The sequence below is a fragment of the Brassica rapa genome, chromosome A03 (assembly GCF_000309985.2).
Source record: "Brassica rapa cultivar Chiifu-401-42 chromosome A03, CAAS_Brap_v3.01, whole genome shotgun sequence".
Classification (NCBI taxonomy): Eukaryota; Viridiplantae; Streptophyta; class Magnoliopsida; order Brassicales; family Brassicaceae; genus Brassica; species Brassica rapa.
Window position 1 is genome coordinate 30237969 of NC_024797.2, and position 19369 is coordinate 30257337.

A 19369-nucleotide genomic window follows, 5' to 3' on the forward strand; every position below is an offset into this window, starting at 1 on the left:
GTCTGCAAGCTTTAGTAAACTTCTTTAGAAGTCTACACTGTCTGATAATTTTCAGATCTGAAAAAATCTATATATTTTGAAATGTGAAAATAATTTTAAATCTGAAAATACTTTACATAATATAATTTATAAGGTAAACTAGTAGCAAATTAATGTAGAGAGCTTGATCTATAAATTTATTTGAATATAAACATGTAAATACATATTTAAAATCTATTAATCTAAAACTTACATTTTTAGAGGAGATGATGAAATCCATGAGTGATAATACCTACCAAAAAAAGATAATATTGTGAGAAATAAACATAAAATACACATTTAAAATCTATAGATCTAAAACTTACATTTTTTAAAGGAGAAGATGAAAACCATGAATCATAATATCTAAAATGACAAGATAATATTGTGAGAAAGACTTGAGAAAATTTTAGATAGAAAGAAGATAATGAGAGAGATTTAGAAACAATTGAGAGAATTTTAGAGAGAAGAGAGAAAGTTTTAGAGAGAAGGGAGAGAGTTTTAAGAACTTGTGCAGCCACTTTAGAGAGAAATTGAATAAATTTTGTTTATATAGGGAGACAAAAATGTAACTAGGTTAAAATTTACGATACTGTAGACTTCGTTTGAAGTCTACTAAAATTAAAATTTTGGAGTAGATCTTACTATAACATAGTAGACCTTTTTGGAAGTCTACTATAATAATTTAATTATTGTTGTTTATTCTTTATTATTTTAATAATTTTAATATATGATTTATTAAATTTATTTCTTTATTTTTTAATAGTTATAGTATATGATTTCACTTTTTTATTCTTAAGGAACTTAACTTAGTTTAAATATAATGATTTTTTGTAAAACAAATTGAAAAATATAGACTGAAAAAGACGTCTTCAGATAAATAGACTTTATTGTAGGTCTACGAAACCCTAAACCACAAATATCAAACCCTAAATGTTTTGCTTGATAATCAAAAAGTCTCATTTATACAAAATATAAACTACTAAACATTAATATGCAGATTTAAGTTAATAAAACAAAAAAAAAAAACAAAATCTAAAATCTAACCCTATGAAATCAACTACTAAAAGACATAACATGTTAGAACCTTTTGTTTCTAAACTATGAACATAGTCTAGCACATGATAACCAAATTAGTATATATTCTTCAAAATTGTTCGATTATATGAAATTTTAATTTATTTACTTCATATTTTCCATTATATTGATGATTAATTAAAAATATCACAATAATTATTTTTATACATTTTCAAAATTAAATTAGTAGACCAAATTAGAGTGTAGACTACAAAACAAGTCTATAAAGTAGACTTCGTAGGAAGTCTATATATATGTAGACTTCTTTTATCACGTGTAGACTTCCAAAGGATAGAAACGTAAAATACATTTATGTTTTTTGTTTGGTCATAAGGGTGAAATAGTACTTTTACTACTCCTTTAGGTTGGTTTTGCATTTGACTGAAAGTGGGGTACACTTTTACATTTGACTTGAATATTTGGGTTGGTTTTAGCAAATGTCCCATATAGCAAATGTCCCATATTATATATATTAAAAAATGAATTTTATTTTAGTAATATTAAATTTATATTTTATATTAAAATTTTGTTAGTTTTTCTTATTTGTCATATTTTATTAGGTTTTATACTTTTAGATAGGTTATTGATTTATTATTAATTTTTAACTGATTCGCTAATGTGTTAATTAAAACAATACCTTTAATGAATTTTATATATAATTAAAAACGAATTTTATTTTAATCATATAAAATTTATATGTTATATTAATATTAAATAATCGATTCTAAAATAATATAATAAAATTATCAAAAACTTTTAAAGTAAGATAATTCTTATATATATTTTGTTGCTATTTGAAAACAATATTTTTATTATAAAATTTAAAAAGATACAAAATTATAATTAAATATTATTCAAGAAAAAACCATTTATATAAAGATATTTTCTAAACTATTTCTAAGAAATGAGTGTTTTAAAAAATTTAACACGTGATGTTTAGAGTACGGGATTATGCTTATGAGAGAGTGGCTCGGGAATGGGTTTCGAGATGGGTCGAATGGGCTCCGAAAATAGCTTTTTTTTTAACTCAAATACAGTCCAGATGACATGGCATTTTGGTTGGTTTACAATATTTTGCCCATGTGACAGGGCTTAGAAAAGAGAGATTTAATCCTTTTTATATAGTAGGATATATGAATTTGTGGAGGGAACCTTAAACGTGCATGTTTGATTTGTCGAAGGAAATAAAATCTGCAGATTTTAAATTTTTGTCCCCATAACAAAATAACTTGCTAGATGATTCTTCATGCAACCCATAGATGGTCCATTCACATTTAATTAAATTTGAATGTGAGAGAGAGCGGAGAGTTTGTTGGCTGTTTCTTGAACAGATGTCCTGATTTATAGATAATAGTTGAGCCTGTGAGCTGTCACAAGAGTTTGTAAGCTGCTTGCTGATTCAAATCTCTTAATGGTCATATGAATTGTAATAGGATCTGGATATCTCCAACTCGTCTGTGCTGTGTGACGTTGATCTGGATATTGAATGGTTCTCGATCTCGTTCTTCTAATTCAATAATGCAGATAGAAAGGGACACAAATGGGAGGCTAATTATGTAGACACGTCTAGGCAGTTTCTGCATTGTGCCTTTTTCATGGGCTTGCAGAGGGCAGAGGGAGTTGGTGGTCAAGATTGTCAACAGTTTGATATACGTGGTACATGTATATGTTCTGGAAACCTGGGATGGATGTGTTTGTTTCTCATGTTCGTAGACGACGGCTTCCACCTTTTGTTTCTCCAAATGAATACAGAAGGCCACGGCGGTCCAGGCACCAGAGTCATTAGGGTGAAGACGGCATTGTTTCTCATTCCAGCTCTGTGGTGGAGAGGCATGCTAAGAGAAAGAACAACAACGAAATGATGGATGCTCGGCCAGAGAAACCTGAGAAACGTGCATCTCTTAGTCCACAGAGTTTAGACATTGTTTCTCCTGAAAGTAGTGCTATCACTACTGGTTGGAACCCACCTGTTTGTAGCCTTGGAAGGTCACCTGGTGATGGAACTGAGTCTGAAAAGTTGAACAATTAGAGTACAGAACTCTAAATTTTTGCTCAAGATGAGTGTAACTTTGGAAGCGAGCAAGCTCTGGAAGAAGAAAGTAGGTTCTTGTTCAAGAATGGTCTGATCTGACTGGGTCTGTGGGGAAGTGTGTGGGTGAAAGTGGGCAGGAAGAAAACAGATTGTGATTTGAGATCTGTTTCCATAGCTTCTGTCAATGAAGTTGAGAGAGAATCGAAGTTATTTAGTGGGACTGGAGAAATTGCTGATAGTGCTCAGCTGAGCAGATCTTGTGAGCAGAACCGTGATTATGAGGTGAGTTTTTTGTATGCTTGACGGTTCAGGTGTGTTACCAGGAAATTGACAATAATTTTTGAACGGACCAGGAATAGTGATGATGGGTTTTACAGGTTCTTCAGTTTCCTGCTTCAAATTCAGGTCCTTTTGTGGAAAAAGGAAACGTATATGCTGTCCCCTGAAGACCTTCAGGTTCTTAATCTACCAACCTCACAATAGTTGCTTTTGAAAGATTTATACATTTTCTATTTGGTTTAAAATCAACTTCCAGTAGTAAGTGAGCATCAAAGCTCCACAGTACATGGGATCTTAAGAGGAATGCTCAAACTTGGTTTAATAGCTAAATTTGAAATTTTGATGGTAGTCCATATTTAAAGCAGTACTACTACCTCTTTTGGCACTGAAAAGGTCAAAATATATATGCTGTGCTTTCACTTGCCTTATGTTGTTTCTGCGTACCGCCTACCGCCTAACTTAGTGCACATAATGGTTGGCAGGTCAGGCACTGCAATGCTTTTGTTGTGTATATCAAGCAACTCTCAAGTTTTTTTCTCCCTTTCCTTAGAATTGTGAAGAATATACCTAGCTAACTTAGGTTCTTGCTCGTAATCATGTTTGTCTTTGGTCAGCGGGATGGAGAAGTCAGAAGACATAGCTAGCCAGCTAGGTCTTTGCAGAAGTCACAGATAAGGCAACATCATGATGTCTTTATGTTATTGTTTTCTTTGAGTTATAGCAGCAGCAGGTTAAAGCTTAAAATTCCATTGTGTGATCGTCCTCTAGGCTATTGACGTGATAACCAGACTCATCAAGAAAACGGGAAGTTCAACTCAAAATGTTGCTGTAGACCGAAAACCGAGTCCAGAGCCTTTGGTAAGTGAATTTTTATATGGAAACAAAAAAAAAGTTAAAAAAATGAAGAAAAAATGACATTGAAAAGTCTTTAAAAAAAGGAAAAAACAATGAAAGAGAAGATAAGCAGGATGAGTGTTTGGATTTGTTCTGTTGGCTGTATTGTGAGTTAGCATGGAAGACTAATGCTTAATATGGAGAACATGAAGTGACGATTCTTAACATGGCGAACGTTTACTTCTTCTTTATCTTTCTATTCGTGTGCTTTACACTTCTTTTTGTTTTTGTTTAGATGTCTGGTTCTGTTGGGGTTTGACTTTGAGTAATTATGTTTTCAGATACCGGTTTATGTATATAAGAATATACGCCTTCCTGTTTCTTTTTGGGAGTCTTGTTTTAATTTGGTTTGCCTGGCATATAAAAACAAAGGTTACTGATCTGATACCAGATGATTATTGTGTTATCTGAACTCGAGTCATGTTATCCTTATCATTCATTGTCTTGTACACGATTGCAGTAAAAGTGAAGACCATCACTTATATCAGGATACACAAACAAAACCGTTACATGGATTCATATAAGGGATCATGGTTAAACATTGCAAATGGACTACTACAGAATTATGTTTACATTCAGTAACGGTTAGTTTGTTTAATAATATCAACATCTACAGCTATATATGAAACATCACCCCGATCAGAATATCATATAACCAAGATATTATTCTTAAAGAAATCTACACATTTTGAAAGATATTATACATGTTATATAGAAGCCGCATTATAAGCAAAACAATATTCAAGTGGATATGAATATAAATAACCAGTACCAGCTAAATGAAACTATTATATATTCATTAAATATTCCAAAAAAAATATATAAATTCATTCTTAAAAAAGTTCGCATTGACGTCCTTATTTTGTTTCATCTTAATTGTCAATCCTCTGCCTTCCCTTTTATATACTATGATTAAACAAAACATAGAATTCTATAAGATCCAACCCTCTAGATTTTTAGTGGGATTTGGTAGAGAGATGTAATACTTCGTCTTTGCCGAGAAATTTGGAGAAAGCTTTTACAGTAACTTTTGACTTGCTAGACGACCAATCTTAGTACAATATTGGCTTAGCAGAGACTAAATGTTTTATCATTGCTGTATTTTCAATGGAACCGAAGTAGTGTATATTATCTACAACGATATGGATCATTTTCAACACCATTTGGCTTACAAATTTTGTCGTTTATGTCAAAGTCTAGCCGATGCATATTAAACAAATAAAATTATTCATCATAAGTTCCTGACATACAACAAAGAGTTAAGGACCCATAAAAACGTAATATGTTAATAACGCACGTAAACGTGCCAAATACAAGGCCAATTCAATGGTAATAAATTTTGATCATGTATGCATCTCTGCAAGGGCACTAACTTGAACGTTAATGGTAAATTCAAAACGTCGATATTCATTAGATGCGCAAGTAGTCAATCATACTTTAGATCTGTCTAAAATTAAGTAAAGATATTTTCATATATATCGCTGATATACACACAAAAGAGCTATTTCGAAGATTAATTTTCTTACAGTTTCATCCAAACAGATCCAAAACACGATCATGGATTCATAAAAGTACACAAACCAAAAAAAACGGGAAACTAGGAAAATATATACCAAAGTAGAAAGTCAAAACAAGACTATGAAAGTTACCTATTTGTAGTAATTTTTTAGATATGATTGATATATTTTGGTGTAACAAAAGTGACCATGAATCAAATGTTTTTAAACCTCCTGAGCCATCATCCACCTCTGCAACCTCAGCTGTCTATGGAACCTCTGTATAAACTCCTCCGCTGCTCTGTCCACGTGGCCACTTTCCATGGTTCCGGTGCTGCTAGCTACGTCAGGAAACACGGCGGATGCCACGTGTCGTTCCCAGGCGGAATCTCGGACCTTGGGGAGAGTGTTGTACCGGACATACGCTTGGCGTTGGCGTTTGTTGATAAGCGGTTTGCGAGACCCGCTGCGTCGTCCGGTGGTGTTTGAGGCGTAGGAACGTCTCGGTGGGGTGCTGCTGCAGCTGAACTCGTAGTCCAGCTGGATCGGGACAGGTGAGATGAAGGAAGATTGGATGTCTTCGTAGTCGGCAGGACGGCACGTGATCCGGGAGTGGGATGTTGATACGGCGTCGTTTAAAGATTTGCGTAGGGTCTTGCCACGTTTCGCGAGTAGCTGAGGATCGAGAGTTGTGAGGAGTTTGTGACGTGAGGCGTCTGAGACCTTCTGGATTGTGAAGAGGATTAGCTTCGCGAGCCTTGAGAGCTTCTTGGTTGTGACTGTTGAACAAACCTCCATCTCGTGTGTATACATTAGGTGTGAGAAAGAGAAGGTTATGCTTGAGGTTGGAGGGATGGTATTTAAAGAAACTAAAAATGGGTTAATGAAGAAAACATACGATGCTCTTTATATAACGGAAACGTTATAAATATTCGGCTATAGGAGTTTTATTATAAATTTATTTCAAGATAGGAAAAAGAAGTCGATGGGTCCAATAGTTATTATCTCAACCGTTAAAAACATTCTTGATTTGCTTGAAAGGGGCTCTTCTAGTTTGAGTCTCCCACCATGGTATTGTGGAAAACAAATTAAATCTCTATATAATTCAAAGTATTTTATAGCAAAACTATGAAATCTAGTGAATATTATTGTAGTTTCAACTTTCAAGCTATCTAATAATGAACTTCCATGTACTCTTTATAGGTCGTGGTTATAAAATTCTGAAATAAGTACAGTCTGATACTATTGGTTTTATTAATAAACAAAAACTGTTAGTTTTTTTCCTTCCAGAAAATAGTGACTTAAATTTCGTACATCAAAATATTGTGTTGCCCAAATTTAAGATCTTAAAACTTGTTATATTAAAAGATCTATAATGGATTTTCATGTGTAAAAAAAAAATATAACAATACAAAAACTATAGCCCGAAAATTTTGAATTCCACATGTGCTATTACGAATGGGATAAATATGAACTTAACATTTCAAAATAAAACATATGAAACTGATTTGAAAGTTATTATTAAAATGGAAATGGCTGAACTCGTAAACTGCCATTTCTATATAGCTTAACTAGTGTCTCATAAATCTTAACATGTTAGACTAGCGGAGCAAATATCTGGTAAAATACAAATACTGAAGATTGCTCTATAGCCATCAACAAAGGCGACTCGATTACTTAGAATATAAATTCATTTTAAAGTAAACCAATATTTAAGTAGCTAGAGTGTAATGATAACAGCTGCATTATACAAATTTATTTAAACTGTCTGTCTTTATGGATTTTAATAGTTTGTTACCTTTTCTTTTTCTGTGTCTTTACTTTAATTTTTCCAGGTAAAAAAAAATAAACGAGAAATATATTAAACTATATGTTTCTTTCTTTTGGTTATGTAATTGTATCCCTCTAAGTTGTTCGCATATGCAAAAAGTGTAATACGAATAGGGATCCATTGGTCATACTTTGGCTTTATTTATTTAAATCGGAAAAGCTGATTTTGATTGCTTTGTCGAAAGAGTTAATATCTTATCTAGAATATAAATAAATTAATACTTTTTTGTGGAAAAGAAATCATGAATTGTTTGTTGTCTTCCAACTTGGATGTTTCGGGCTCCCAAATTTCGTATAGATACTTTGACGGGCGACACTGTTATATTATTTGAATATTTTAGGTCGAAAAATTAGTTATTATTAACGATTTATTGTGGCTTGTGGAAAGTAAAACTTATTATTGTGCTATAATTAAAAATTTCAGTAAAAATGAATAGTTCCGAAAAGTGAAAATGCAATAACCAAATAACAAAACTAAATCGAGTCTAAAAGTTTGATATAACAAAAATAGAACAAAACAACTTTTATTTTCCTTCTTTAGGTTACTAACCGAAAACAAATACAATGTTGAAAATTTATGTTTTGCATGAATCAAGTAAAATCTTTGAACAGATGATAATGATGACACTTTTACCTGATTTTATTTTGGTTAAACACTTTTACCTGACTTGCTGTATTAATGATGTAAATAGTATATTTCTGTTGACTCTTACCAATTAACCCTCACGTAAAGTTAAACGTGTAGCATGATCAACTTTTTGGTTTCTTTTAACTTTACCATTTATTTACTTGTTCGGATTCCAGTACTACATAATGGAGTATCAAAATAGTAAAACACCCTTTTCATCATATTTTATATAATAACGAGATAATTATTACGCCTAGAAGAAGTGTGCATGAGCTGGAGATATAAAAATCACATTATCCGACCAAAAATTAGGCCTAGATAATTTGTTTAGTAATGAGTGGTTAATAATTTGAACATAAAATTGTCATCATTAGGTATTAGTTACCAATTCTCTTTTATTTTTCTCTGAATAAAATAGGAAGTCTATTTTAAGGTTTTAGAGCATCTCCAACTCATTGCTATTTTCATCTTTATAATAGCATTTAGAGATGAAATTGCTCCAACCCATCTCTATTTATTCCTCTATAATAGAGATCTCTATTTTTTCCTCTATTTATAGAGGAAGAAATAGCATTCCTCTATTTTTTACTCTATATTTTAGAGATTGCTATTTTAGGGGAATACATTGGAGCATATCTCACCTCTATTATAGAGTTCCCCTATTTTAGAGATAAAAATAGCAAAATACATTGGAGATGGTCTAAGAGAAAATGGGTCCTACTGCTCGGGAAAAAAAAAGAGAACCCTTTTTTACAATTTTAAATTTAGCACCTTCTCAAGCAAGGCTTAAAAGTATTATCTTATATATTTCAAGAGGAATGATATTTACCTTATCACATACTTTATTTGCATCATGCTTACTGCAAGAGGATACGATTTAACTTCGTCACTTAGAAAAAGTGTGTATGTAGATCTCATTTGTCGATCCATCTTTGGTTTGTCCTAAAAAAATTGGTACTCTATTTAATTATCTTGATTGGTTTTAAAAGTTCTTTAGACTGTCAAAATATGTGTGCTACATGGACGAATATCCAACTTTCTTTTAAATGATACTTAGAATTTTCTTTTTTTTCATATATAAACTTTTCTCATGGATTAATGTTTGTAGTTCCATCTCTTATACGTTTGTGTTGCTTCATAGTTGTATTAGTAATCCATTCAGCCTTGTGTTTTAGGTTTCCTTGTATTTGAATCTTGTCTTTCAAATACGTAAATCGTGTATCAGATTTAATAATCCACTTTGCTCTTTTTTTTTTTGATAATCCAGGTATCCGGACATCTCACTTAATCCGACTATCCCACCGCGTCCAACCGAAACTGACGAGGAAGATCCTGGAGACCAAATGAAAACCATGTTAAATCCGCTGTGGTCGGGACTCAAACTCGTGATGGCGGACACCTCAGCCGAGATTTCTTTACTACCAAACTACGAGGCCCGGTTAAAAGAACCTCGGCTGAGATGTCCGCCATCACGAGTGGCCGTGACTCGAACTCGTGATGGCGGACACCTCTTTCTTAATTTCGCACTTATTCACTATCAGCGAGTTAAGTGTCACTTGGTGGTGTTTAAAAAGGGCCATATAAATAAATGTTTCATAGCTTAAGAGTAAGTGAAACCCTAATACGCGACTTTGAATAAAATCATTCTAGACACAATTAGAACATATTTACACATTAAAACATACGAATATCCTAGTGACCCGCTTTGACATACTTGATACTTCTATGATAGTCTATTGGTACTTACGAAACACTAAGTTTTATTGGTATATTAGCTGAAGTAAATTAACAAGTATTAGCAACAATGAAAATAATTTTTTTTTAAATCTCTAAGTAACACAAATGATCAGCGCGGTTGGTGAGAGTTCATATGGACACCGGATAATACGCAAGTTTTATTGAATTTATTCAGTGACTCGAAAGCACTTCCAGTGGCCAAAACATTATCCGTTCTATTTTAATTAACAAAAAGATAGGTTATGGTTTCACTTTGCGTAGTTATTTGTAAGGTTGATGTGGACTTTGGGTTAGCTAATGATGGCTAAACAATATAGGATCCCTACTTTGCTACTACTATAATTTTAATTTCTCGTAGTTTCTTATATTAGTGGAGTATCTTTGCAGTGTCGGATAGTGGGATTGAAAAGTTTTAATTTGGAAAGAAATCGAAATTACAATATAATACAAGCAGTTGCTTTTAAGTTTTTTAATGGTCTAAAGAATCATAATACGTTGTTAGCAAGTAGGAGGAACAATACAAATGGCTCTTTTATAAATGATAGTAATATCAATCAATAATGAGTTGAAGATTTTGGTTTGCGATGTGGGTTACATAAAAGAGCTTTTGGACTATGCATGAGTTGTTATTGGACCTTAGTTTTGGGTTTGCAGGTTTATTGGGCTATACTTGGCTTGTAATGAGGGTATGTACATTGCACGCTTGGCTTTGAGCATAAATAGCTTCGTGCTACCAAACTTCTTGATAAACATTGCACCAAAGCGACTAACTATACAAGTCATATCATCAAAGTGGTCGGTCACATGGAGCAAGAAACGGCTGCGTCAAAGTGGGAGGGAAAACAAGCCGTCCAAGTCAACGGGGTCACGGTGGAGCAAGCCTGGTCAGTCGTTTCAGACTTCTGCAATGTTCACGAGTGGTTCCCAACTGTTGACACGTGTCACAGAGTGGAAGGAACCGATGGTCAGGTGGGTTTGGTCCGATACTGCGCCTCCAACAAAATCAAAGACGAGGAAATCAAATGGGCTAAAGAGCGTTTGGTCGAGATCGATCCAGTCGGGCGGTGTTTGAGCTACGAGGTCCTTGAAAATAACGTGGGGTTCGGATCTTACGTGGCGACGGTCAAAGTGGTGCCAATGGACGGTGGAGATGAATCGGATGGAAAAATCTGTCGAATCGAGTGGTCGTTTGTGTCCGATCCTGTTGATGGTTGGACGAAGGAAAACCTTGAATCCTACGTGGGTTTTTGTCTTCAACATATGGCGGACAAAATGGAAATGAATCTGTAAAACCTTTTCTATGCTTTTCTTGATAAAAATATGTCAAAATCTCATTGTGAAATAAAGATACATTCGATTTGGTGCTTTTTCTATCATGTATCATCTATGATTGTATGAACTTTATTTTTTTCCTGGATTTGTTGTATTCTCTGGATTACTCTGATTAGTACTTAATCTAAGAATTAATATATTGGGGCCCTAATATATTCGTCAAAACTTTTTATGTTGATAGCCTGATCGATTACATATTAGTTTGATTTTTACGTTCATTACATCTGGTTTTTCAAACAATGAAAGATACTACTTACAAAAAAACAATGAAAGACATTTCCGAAATATATTCTAAAAGAATGTTAGCCACACAAAACTATTCTCTCTCTCTCTCTATATATATATATATATATCCTTTTCTATCTTAAATAAAGATTTCTTACCTTCTTTTTATGTATTTTACTATTGACAAATCAATACTATTAAAGCAGTAACAACTATTACTTATTAATATAAGTGTGGTCCAACTATTTTAATATAATTATTAAAATCTTTTATTAATCATTTAAGATAAATATTATACAAAAAAATATATATATGACTAAAAATACAAATATAAAAATTAAATTTTAATAAAAATATAAAACAAAAAATATAAGGGCGGGTAAATTTTTTAAAGAAAGAAAAGATTCGCTAATGGAGAATGGTTTTCCTTTCTTCACGTAGAGGATGGTTTGAAGTAGATATTACAAACAATTTAGAAACAAAAAAAAATCCATGCAAAAAAGGAATATTGCACGTAACATTTCATAACCTAATTAACAGGCTAACACAAAAAGAAGTGTTGGAAAAACAAGAAAATAAAATAAAACCTTTCAAACTTGGAGATGATAGTACATAGTCATAATTTCCGACTACATAACTAAATAGTAAATACAAATTAAGTAAGAGTTAAGAGTATATATATATATATATCTGAAGAAAACGTATCTCTGTGTTTTGATAATTAACGTAATTTTTTTAATAAAAAATCAGATAAAAACCAGTTGAGGAACATGAAGCAGATACAATGAGGATCTTCGTCGTCGTTGAACCCTTTCCATGCAACAGCAATTTCGTACGTTACTGCTCTCCCCATGCTTCCCCTCCGTCAATATAATTCACATAAACCCCTGAAAGATTATTTTTAATAATTTGATTTAAGGCCGCACACTTATGATTTTTTTTTTTAATATGATTTAAAAAATAAAATCATAGTTATGGTTTTATTGCACCGTTACATTCAACTTTTTGTTAAAACATAATGTTTTTGTAGGAAAATTTTAATCTGAGGGTACCTGTTGCATTATCTGAGGGAAGTCGGAGACTCGGAGGATAAGGTCTTCTCCCGTTGTTGACAAAGATTTTCTCGAGAGTGATATCTTGAAAGTACCACCAACGTACAATTACAACAACAACAAAAAAAAAGTACCACCAACGTAGTCTCCAGCATGTCTAAACCAGCCTGGTTACAAATGTTAATTTCGGCGGTAAGTACTGCAATGAACAAACCGGCCACTTTCCTCGTTAGAAAAGTTGTAACTTCCGAAACTAATTTTTCTTTTTTGTCAACAAACTTCCGAAACTATATATGCTAATATGCGCAAGTATCGTTGATGTTTAAAATATCGCTAGGCTCAAATCGTATATTCGTAGATATTCAAATTATTTGTAGACACAACATAATAGTATTACTTTAGAGATGGGCTTCTGTTTTTGTTTACAGTGGGCCTCAGCTTAAAAATAACAACAGAAGTAGTCGGAAGTAGAATTTTTTTTTTTGCATGTAGTTGCTTTATCCATTACAGAAGCATAGTATATTGCTAGTCTGTTAAAAAAAAAACTACATTGCATAAGGGCAACATTATTGGTTCTACTTAATTTTGTCCTTAGAATAAAATAGTATTATTTTTTAGTTAGGGACAAATGCATAAGGACTTTCTTAATTTTGTTGATTATTGGTAGGACCAAAAAAGTCCTTAGCATATTTTATATTATTTATTTTAATGTGTGATTAGATATAAAAAATACATTTTAAATAAAACATAAAAGAGAAGTTTAACATTAAAAAAAAAAAAATTACAACAAACATTTTATTAAATTCAAAAAACATAAAAATTACATGTTATTTGGAAGATGCCCAAATTTAGTCCAAATATTTTCAATCAAATCATTTTTTAAATTATGATGGGCTTGTCTATTGCGAACGTTTGTTCGACGATCCATTGTATTACCGAGTGGCGAAGGCATATTGACGGAAAAGCTTTCCTCTTCACTTTCTTCATATCCAGGAACCACATATTGTGTCCTTTCTGCCCGTTCATCCTCGACAATCATATCCAGAAAGTGCCTGATTTTTGGTTATTCCCTACAATTGAGTCCTTAGAGGTATTTAACCAGGCACTGATCAGCATCTCGTCCTCGGCTGGGGTCCATTTGTGTCTCCTTCCACGCTCTACGGGTGGATGTGCGGGTGGAGTTGGAGCCTCACCCTATTGAGAACTGAATTGAGGGATCTGTGAAGATCCAGAAGGAAAACTCTCAAAAGGAGAGTTTCCAGCATTAACACTATCGTGTTGACTGTAAAGAAGGCCTGTATAACCAGCAGACTGGCTATACGGATTCCTTGGATCCATAGAAAAAAGAAGATAGCAGTGAAAAGAGAATAGAAAAAGGAATGAGACAGAGTTATACCAGAGAAAAGAGAATAGAAAAAGGAATGAGACAGAGTTATACCAGAGAAAAGAGAAAGAAAATGATGGACATAGAATCGATATTGTGAAAGGAGGATTAAATAGTAGAAAATGGTAATTAAAACTACCATAATGAGCTAACTACAAAAGTACATCTCAGTAACTTCACATTACACAACCATAATTACCTAAGTACAATTGCATTAACTACCAAAGAAACTAGCCTTGCAAAGAAACTACACGCTTTGGTCACAATGAAAACGGTCTCAACACTATTGGTTAAGTGTGGCCTTGCAAACTAACTATATCCTTTAACTAGTATACAATCTAAAAGCTTTGGTCGCAAACAAAACAGAGAAAGAAAACGCAACCATAATTATCTAAGTATACTACCATAATGAGCTAGCTACAAAAGTACATCTCAGTAACTTCACATTACACAACCATAATTACCTAAGTACAATTGCATTAACTACCAAAGAAACTAGCCTTGCAAAGAAACTACACGCTTTGGTCACAATGAAAACGGTCTCAACACTACCAAGAAAGTGTGGCCTTGCAAACTAACTATATCCTTTAACTAGTATACAATCTAAAAGCTTTGGTCACAAACAAAACAGAGAAAGAAAACGCAACCTAAAAGCTTTGGTCGCAAACTACATTACATTCGAGCTGAAGAGAAAGAAGTTTACCTTAAACTGTGGAGGAAATGGTTGTTTCTCTTTGATCTCCTTGCTAATACAATCCTGGTGATCGAACCTCACCTCACCTAATAACCTCGCAAACATGTAAACAGAAATCTCAGTTTCATGAGATAAACAACAATTAATCAAACATCTCAGTTTAATCGATAACAGAACACATACACTTTCACACATAAATGATACGAATTCCCTAAATCTATTGCAAAGCAAGCAAATCACGGTTTAAATACATGCAAACCTCATCTAAAGTAGATCGCAAACATAAACCAAATACATGCAAATCATATGGAAGAGGAACACATACCCTTTCACCTTCGAATCGCAGAGAGATGCCTCGGGAGGAGATCCGTAAAGAGGAGACGATTTGGGAGGAGATTCGTCGAGAGGAGACGACAAGGGAGGAGATCTGTCGACGGAAACTACTTGGGAGGAGATTCGTCGACGGGATAACGGTCACGAAGGAGATGCGCTGTTGTCGGCAAAATCGCCCTTTCGATCGCCGGCAGAGAGAACAAGAGAGAGACGAGAAATGTCGAACAAGACAGAAACGAGAACAAGAGAGAAAAACGTTCAACCATTCCCTTGCCGACACGTAGCACCTAAGGACAAAAAAAAATATGTTAACTAAGGACGAAACGGACGCGTCCCTGCGTTTTTTCTGCAATTTTGATTTAAATAAAATCTTTTAATCCCTAAGGACTTATACTAACGACCCCGATAATGTTGCCCTAAAAGGCTGCAAAAGATTCTTCTGGTTCTTCTGATGACAAGTCTAGTTAATACGTGTCTGGTTTGAAAAGTATTATTGAGCAATAACGTTCACCGCAAAGCAGAAAACACATATTTGTTAAGCTGTGAAATAGATCACATATGTGACTATGTGAGTGATTATATGGACATACTTGATATTTGCAGACGTATATTACATGTGACTATGTGAGTAAGTTTACTACAACATTAGACTTACTAAAATGACAAAGTTGTGATGTTGATATCATGTTCATGTACCACTAAGTTTTGAGATCTTTAGAAGCTTATTCTAGATAAAGATCCACTCCTAAGGTCACGGTGGAGACTAGCTATAAGGAGTGGTTGTACATGGACCACAGGCCACTTCAATTGATGATGAATCAAAAATTTCCAGGATTCACTTCTGGTTTTGTGTGGTTTAAGAGATCCCACTCCAGTATGTATGAGTCTCTTTTTAAGCTGCTGACAAAAAAAAAAAAAAAAGATCACACTCCATCTCATGTGTAGAACATAACTCACATGGGCTTTGTTAGTTTGCTGATTTTACAACACCAAAAACAAACATAGTTTTTTTCACGATCGGTCAAGGGGCTTTGTTTTCTTTTTGTTCAGTAATACTAATACAATAAAAACTCTATAAATTAATACTCTATAAATAAATAATCATTATAAATTAATAAAATTTTCTGGTTCTGAGTTGGATCGGTTCAAAATATGACACAAAATCGATAAGATAATAAGATAATAATATTTTTTAAAATACTATGTAAATATGGTCCCGTTGAAATTATAAAATAATAATTTTGTATATATACAATTAAAATAAGTACAAACAAATAATTTTAAAATATAATTATCTCTATATTTTTCTTAATATTTCATTATATTTTGCGTATATTTAGTAAAATTATATCTAAACCACATTTAAATTTTATAAAACATACTTTATATATATCAAATAATACAGTAAAAATAACTTGAAAATCGAATTTCAAAAATTTAGTTAGTGTATATATAGTAAAACCAATTATTTTGTTTTCTTTATAAAAAATATATTCTAAAATAAAAAAAATTAGAATTTTTTTTTTGTAGATTAATAACTCTATAAAATAATAAAATATTATACTCGCAACATTATTAATTTATAGAGTTTTTTACTGTAGTTAATGTTTTAATTATGAATTAATATATGTTTATTGGTATTCACCTCCCCTTGTGTTTAAGGAAATGTCCCTGGAGATATAAAGTTAATTATAATTATTGTGATTTGAATAGTACAAAAAGAAAAAGAGAGAAAGGAAGAGTATAACTCAATAGTCAAAGTTCCTCTGTTTTAGCTGTCTTCTGTCTCGTTCTAATCTCACATGAACCATACCTTTCTCTAACATCACTCTCCCTTTTACACAACCTCCCAAAAATAGACCTCTCCTTCTCTTCCTCTCCGTTACATTCTTCGCTCACCACCAAAAAGCCTCTCTCACTTTCTTTCCTTTTCTCTTTCATTTACTTACAGTAATAACCTTCTCTGTTTTCCCCCAATGGAACAACAACAACTACTGACTCCCGACCTCCTCCTTGTCGCCGGTAACTCCGACTCTTTCGTCGTCGACGACCTTCTTGATTTTTCTAACGACAACGGCCAACCTGACGACGGGTTTGAACCATTTCCTGACTCTTCCACCGTCTCCGCCGGTAATCTCGCCGTTAGCTCCAACTCCTCGTCGCTTTACACCGACGGCAGTGCGTTTTCCGACGACCTCTGTGTTCCGGTACTTTTTCCATAACATTTTTATTTCTAATTCACGCCAAAAGGGCTCACCTTTACCCTTTTTTTTTTACTTTTACTTTTGGAACACCACCTTTAGTCCTTTACCATGTTTTTATGTTAATTTCATGATTTTTTTTTTTGTAAATAGGTCACTCTAATTCATTATCTTTCATAATATGTTGATATAAAATATGAAAATTTTGAGTTTGTGTTCATAATTATACACAATAATTAGGACTTCTGAATTAATAACACTTTTTTTTTTGGTAATCATGTTAAATATTTTTAATAACACTTTTTTTCTCTCTTTGATTAACACTTCACTTAACAGTGTGAAGATTTAGCTGAACTAGAATGGCTATCCAACTTCGTGGAAGAATCATTCTCAAAAGAAGACCAAGACAAGCTCCAGTTACTATCCGGCAGCTTACAGAAACCCCAAACCACCGGGCTAACCCAAACCCACCAACCTGAACCAGACCTGGATCAAATCTTTATTCTCACTGACACCGATGACTCCAACGTCTCCGTTCCCGCCAAAGCGAGAAGCAAGAGGTCACGCTCTGCAGCCTCCACGTGGGCTTCCCGTCTTTTAGCCATCGCCGGCTCCCACGAACCCTGTCCTAAGAAAAAACATCACAAACTTAAAGAACACGACAGCTCCGGAGAATATGAAGTCGACGGCGGAGAAGCCGGAGTAGAGAGACGGTGTCTGCACTGCGCGACGGATAAGACGCCGCAGTGGCGGACGGGACCGATGGGACCAAAGACGCTGTGCAACGCGTGCGGCGTACGTTACAAATCAGGGCGGCTCGTGCCGGAGTACAGACCGGCTTCGAGCCCGACGTTCGTGATGGCGAGGCACTCGAACTCGCACCGGAAAGTGATGGAGCTCCGGCGACAGAAGGAGGTGAGAGATGAGCATTTGCTGAGTCAGCTTCGGTGTGAGAATCTCTTGATGGATATTAGATCCAATGGTGACGATTTCTTAATCCGTAATGATAATAACCACGTGGCTCCTGACTTTAGACACTTAATCTGATCGTGTATTTCCACGTGGATAAATTCAGAAGAATAAGTTCTTTTTAGGTTTTCCCGCTTTATTTCTTGCTTTCTTAACATGTTAGTTGGTTTTATTTCCTGCAGAATACTACTGATATTTTAATAAATTTTTATATTCTGTTCAAAATATAAAGCTCTATAAAAGGTAAAAAATTTACAAAATAATTATAGACAGGGTAAAAAACGAGTTAAGAAATCTTTTTTTTTATAAGAAGAGTTAAGAAATCATCTCAAGTTCTGAACTATGATTTAAGTATCAACTTGTTTCCACTTTATATATTTTTAAAATAAAGAAATAGTCATGAAAATAATTGAAACAATCAATCAATGTCCAAAATGTATAAGTCCAAATAGTTGTTACTCCTCTTCTCTTCCGTTGTTACTTTGTATAAAAGTATACACATGTGTATTTCTTTTGTAGTCTGTAGATATCATCATATTGGTTACAAAGAAGATCTATACAATTCAATCTAAAATTATATTCAGAATAAACTTTGAGGTTCCATGTTACATAACATGATGGTTCTTTAGTGAACGAAAAATACCAAACAAATATTTCTAAACCGGATCCATTATATGTGAAAGTGAGACATGTAAGAAACTCAAATCTGTATTTGCTCACTATGATGGTGAGATTATTGTCTATTTTGTATATAAATTTAATGAAACAGTAACATTGTTCACCCAAAACACCGAGATCCAAGGTGGATACTCACTCATTTCGACAGGTGGGCTATTATAATTTATCAAAATTAATTATTATTCGCCGAATTTTAACTTCTTTCACGTTTTAAATTCTGACAATATTCGAGGAAATATGCTGCTTTAATTTTAATCTGAAATATATTTAGTAAAATAAAGGGACAAACACAAATTTGCGCAGCACAAAAGTAGTATGCAAGTATTAATTGCCTTAAAATAAAGGAATATGGAACATAGATCGACGTGCTCGTCACATGCTTTGTCATGCAAACCTAACCAGCAAGTGGGAGCAATTTGGTGTACATAATGTATAGACATCTCTTAGCCGACGTTAAAATATTGTATCTTGATATATATATATATATATATATATAGGCAAAGGTCCACG

General features: G+C 33.5%; 3 protein-coding genes and 1 pseudogene across 3 annotated transcripts; 3 read left to right on the plus strand and 1 right to left on the minus strand.

Annotated features, from left to right (window-relative positions):
• The first annotated feature begins 2612 nt into the window (after positions 1-2612).
• On the plus strand, positions 2613-5871 carry LOC117132654 (annotated as a pseudogene).
• On the minus strand, positions 5803-6669 carry LOC103862200. Its single transcript, XM_009139898.3, has one exon. It carries the CDS (start codon positions 6607-6609, stop codon positions 6022-6024), a length of 588 nt encoding a protein of 195 aa, XP_009138146.2. The 5' UTR covers positions 6610-6669; the 3' UTR covers positions 5803-6021.
• A 4080-nt stretch (positions 6670-10749) lies between these two features.
• On the plus strand, positions 10750-11428 carry LOC103862201 (lachrymatory-factor synthase). The gene has a single exon (XM_009139899.3). The coding sequence runs from the start codon at positions 10796-10798 to the stop codon at positions 11279-11281; it is 486 nt and encodes a 161-aa protein (XP_009138147.1). The 5' UTR covers positions 10750-10795; the 3' UTR covers positions 11282-11428.
• A 3376-nt stretch (positions 11429-14804) lies between these two features.
• On the plus strand, positions 14805-18822 carry LOC103862202 (GATA transcription factor 9). The gene is made up of 2 exons (XM_009139900.3): positions 14805-17218; positions 17549-18822. The coding sequence occupies exons 1-2, from the start codon at positions 16988-16990 to the stop codon at positions 18257-18259; spliced, it is 942 nt and encodes a 313-aa protein (XP_009138148.1). The 5' UTR covers positions 14805-16987; the 3' UTR covers positions 18260-18822.
• The last annotated feature ends 547 nt before the right edge of the window (positions 18823-19369 follow it).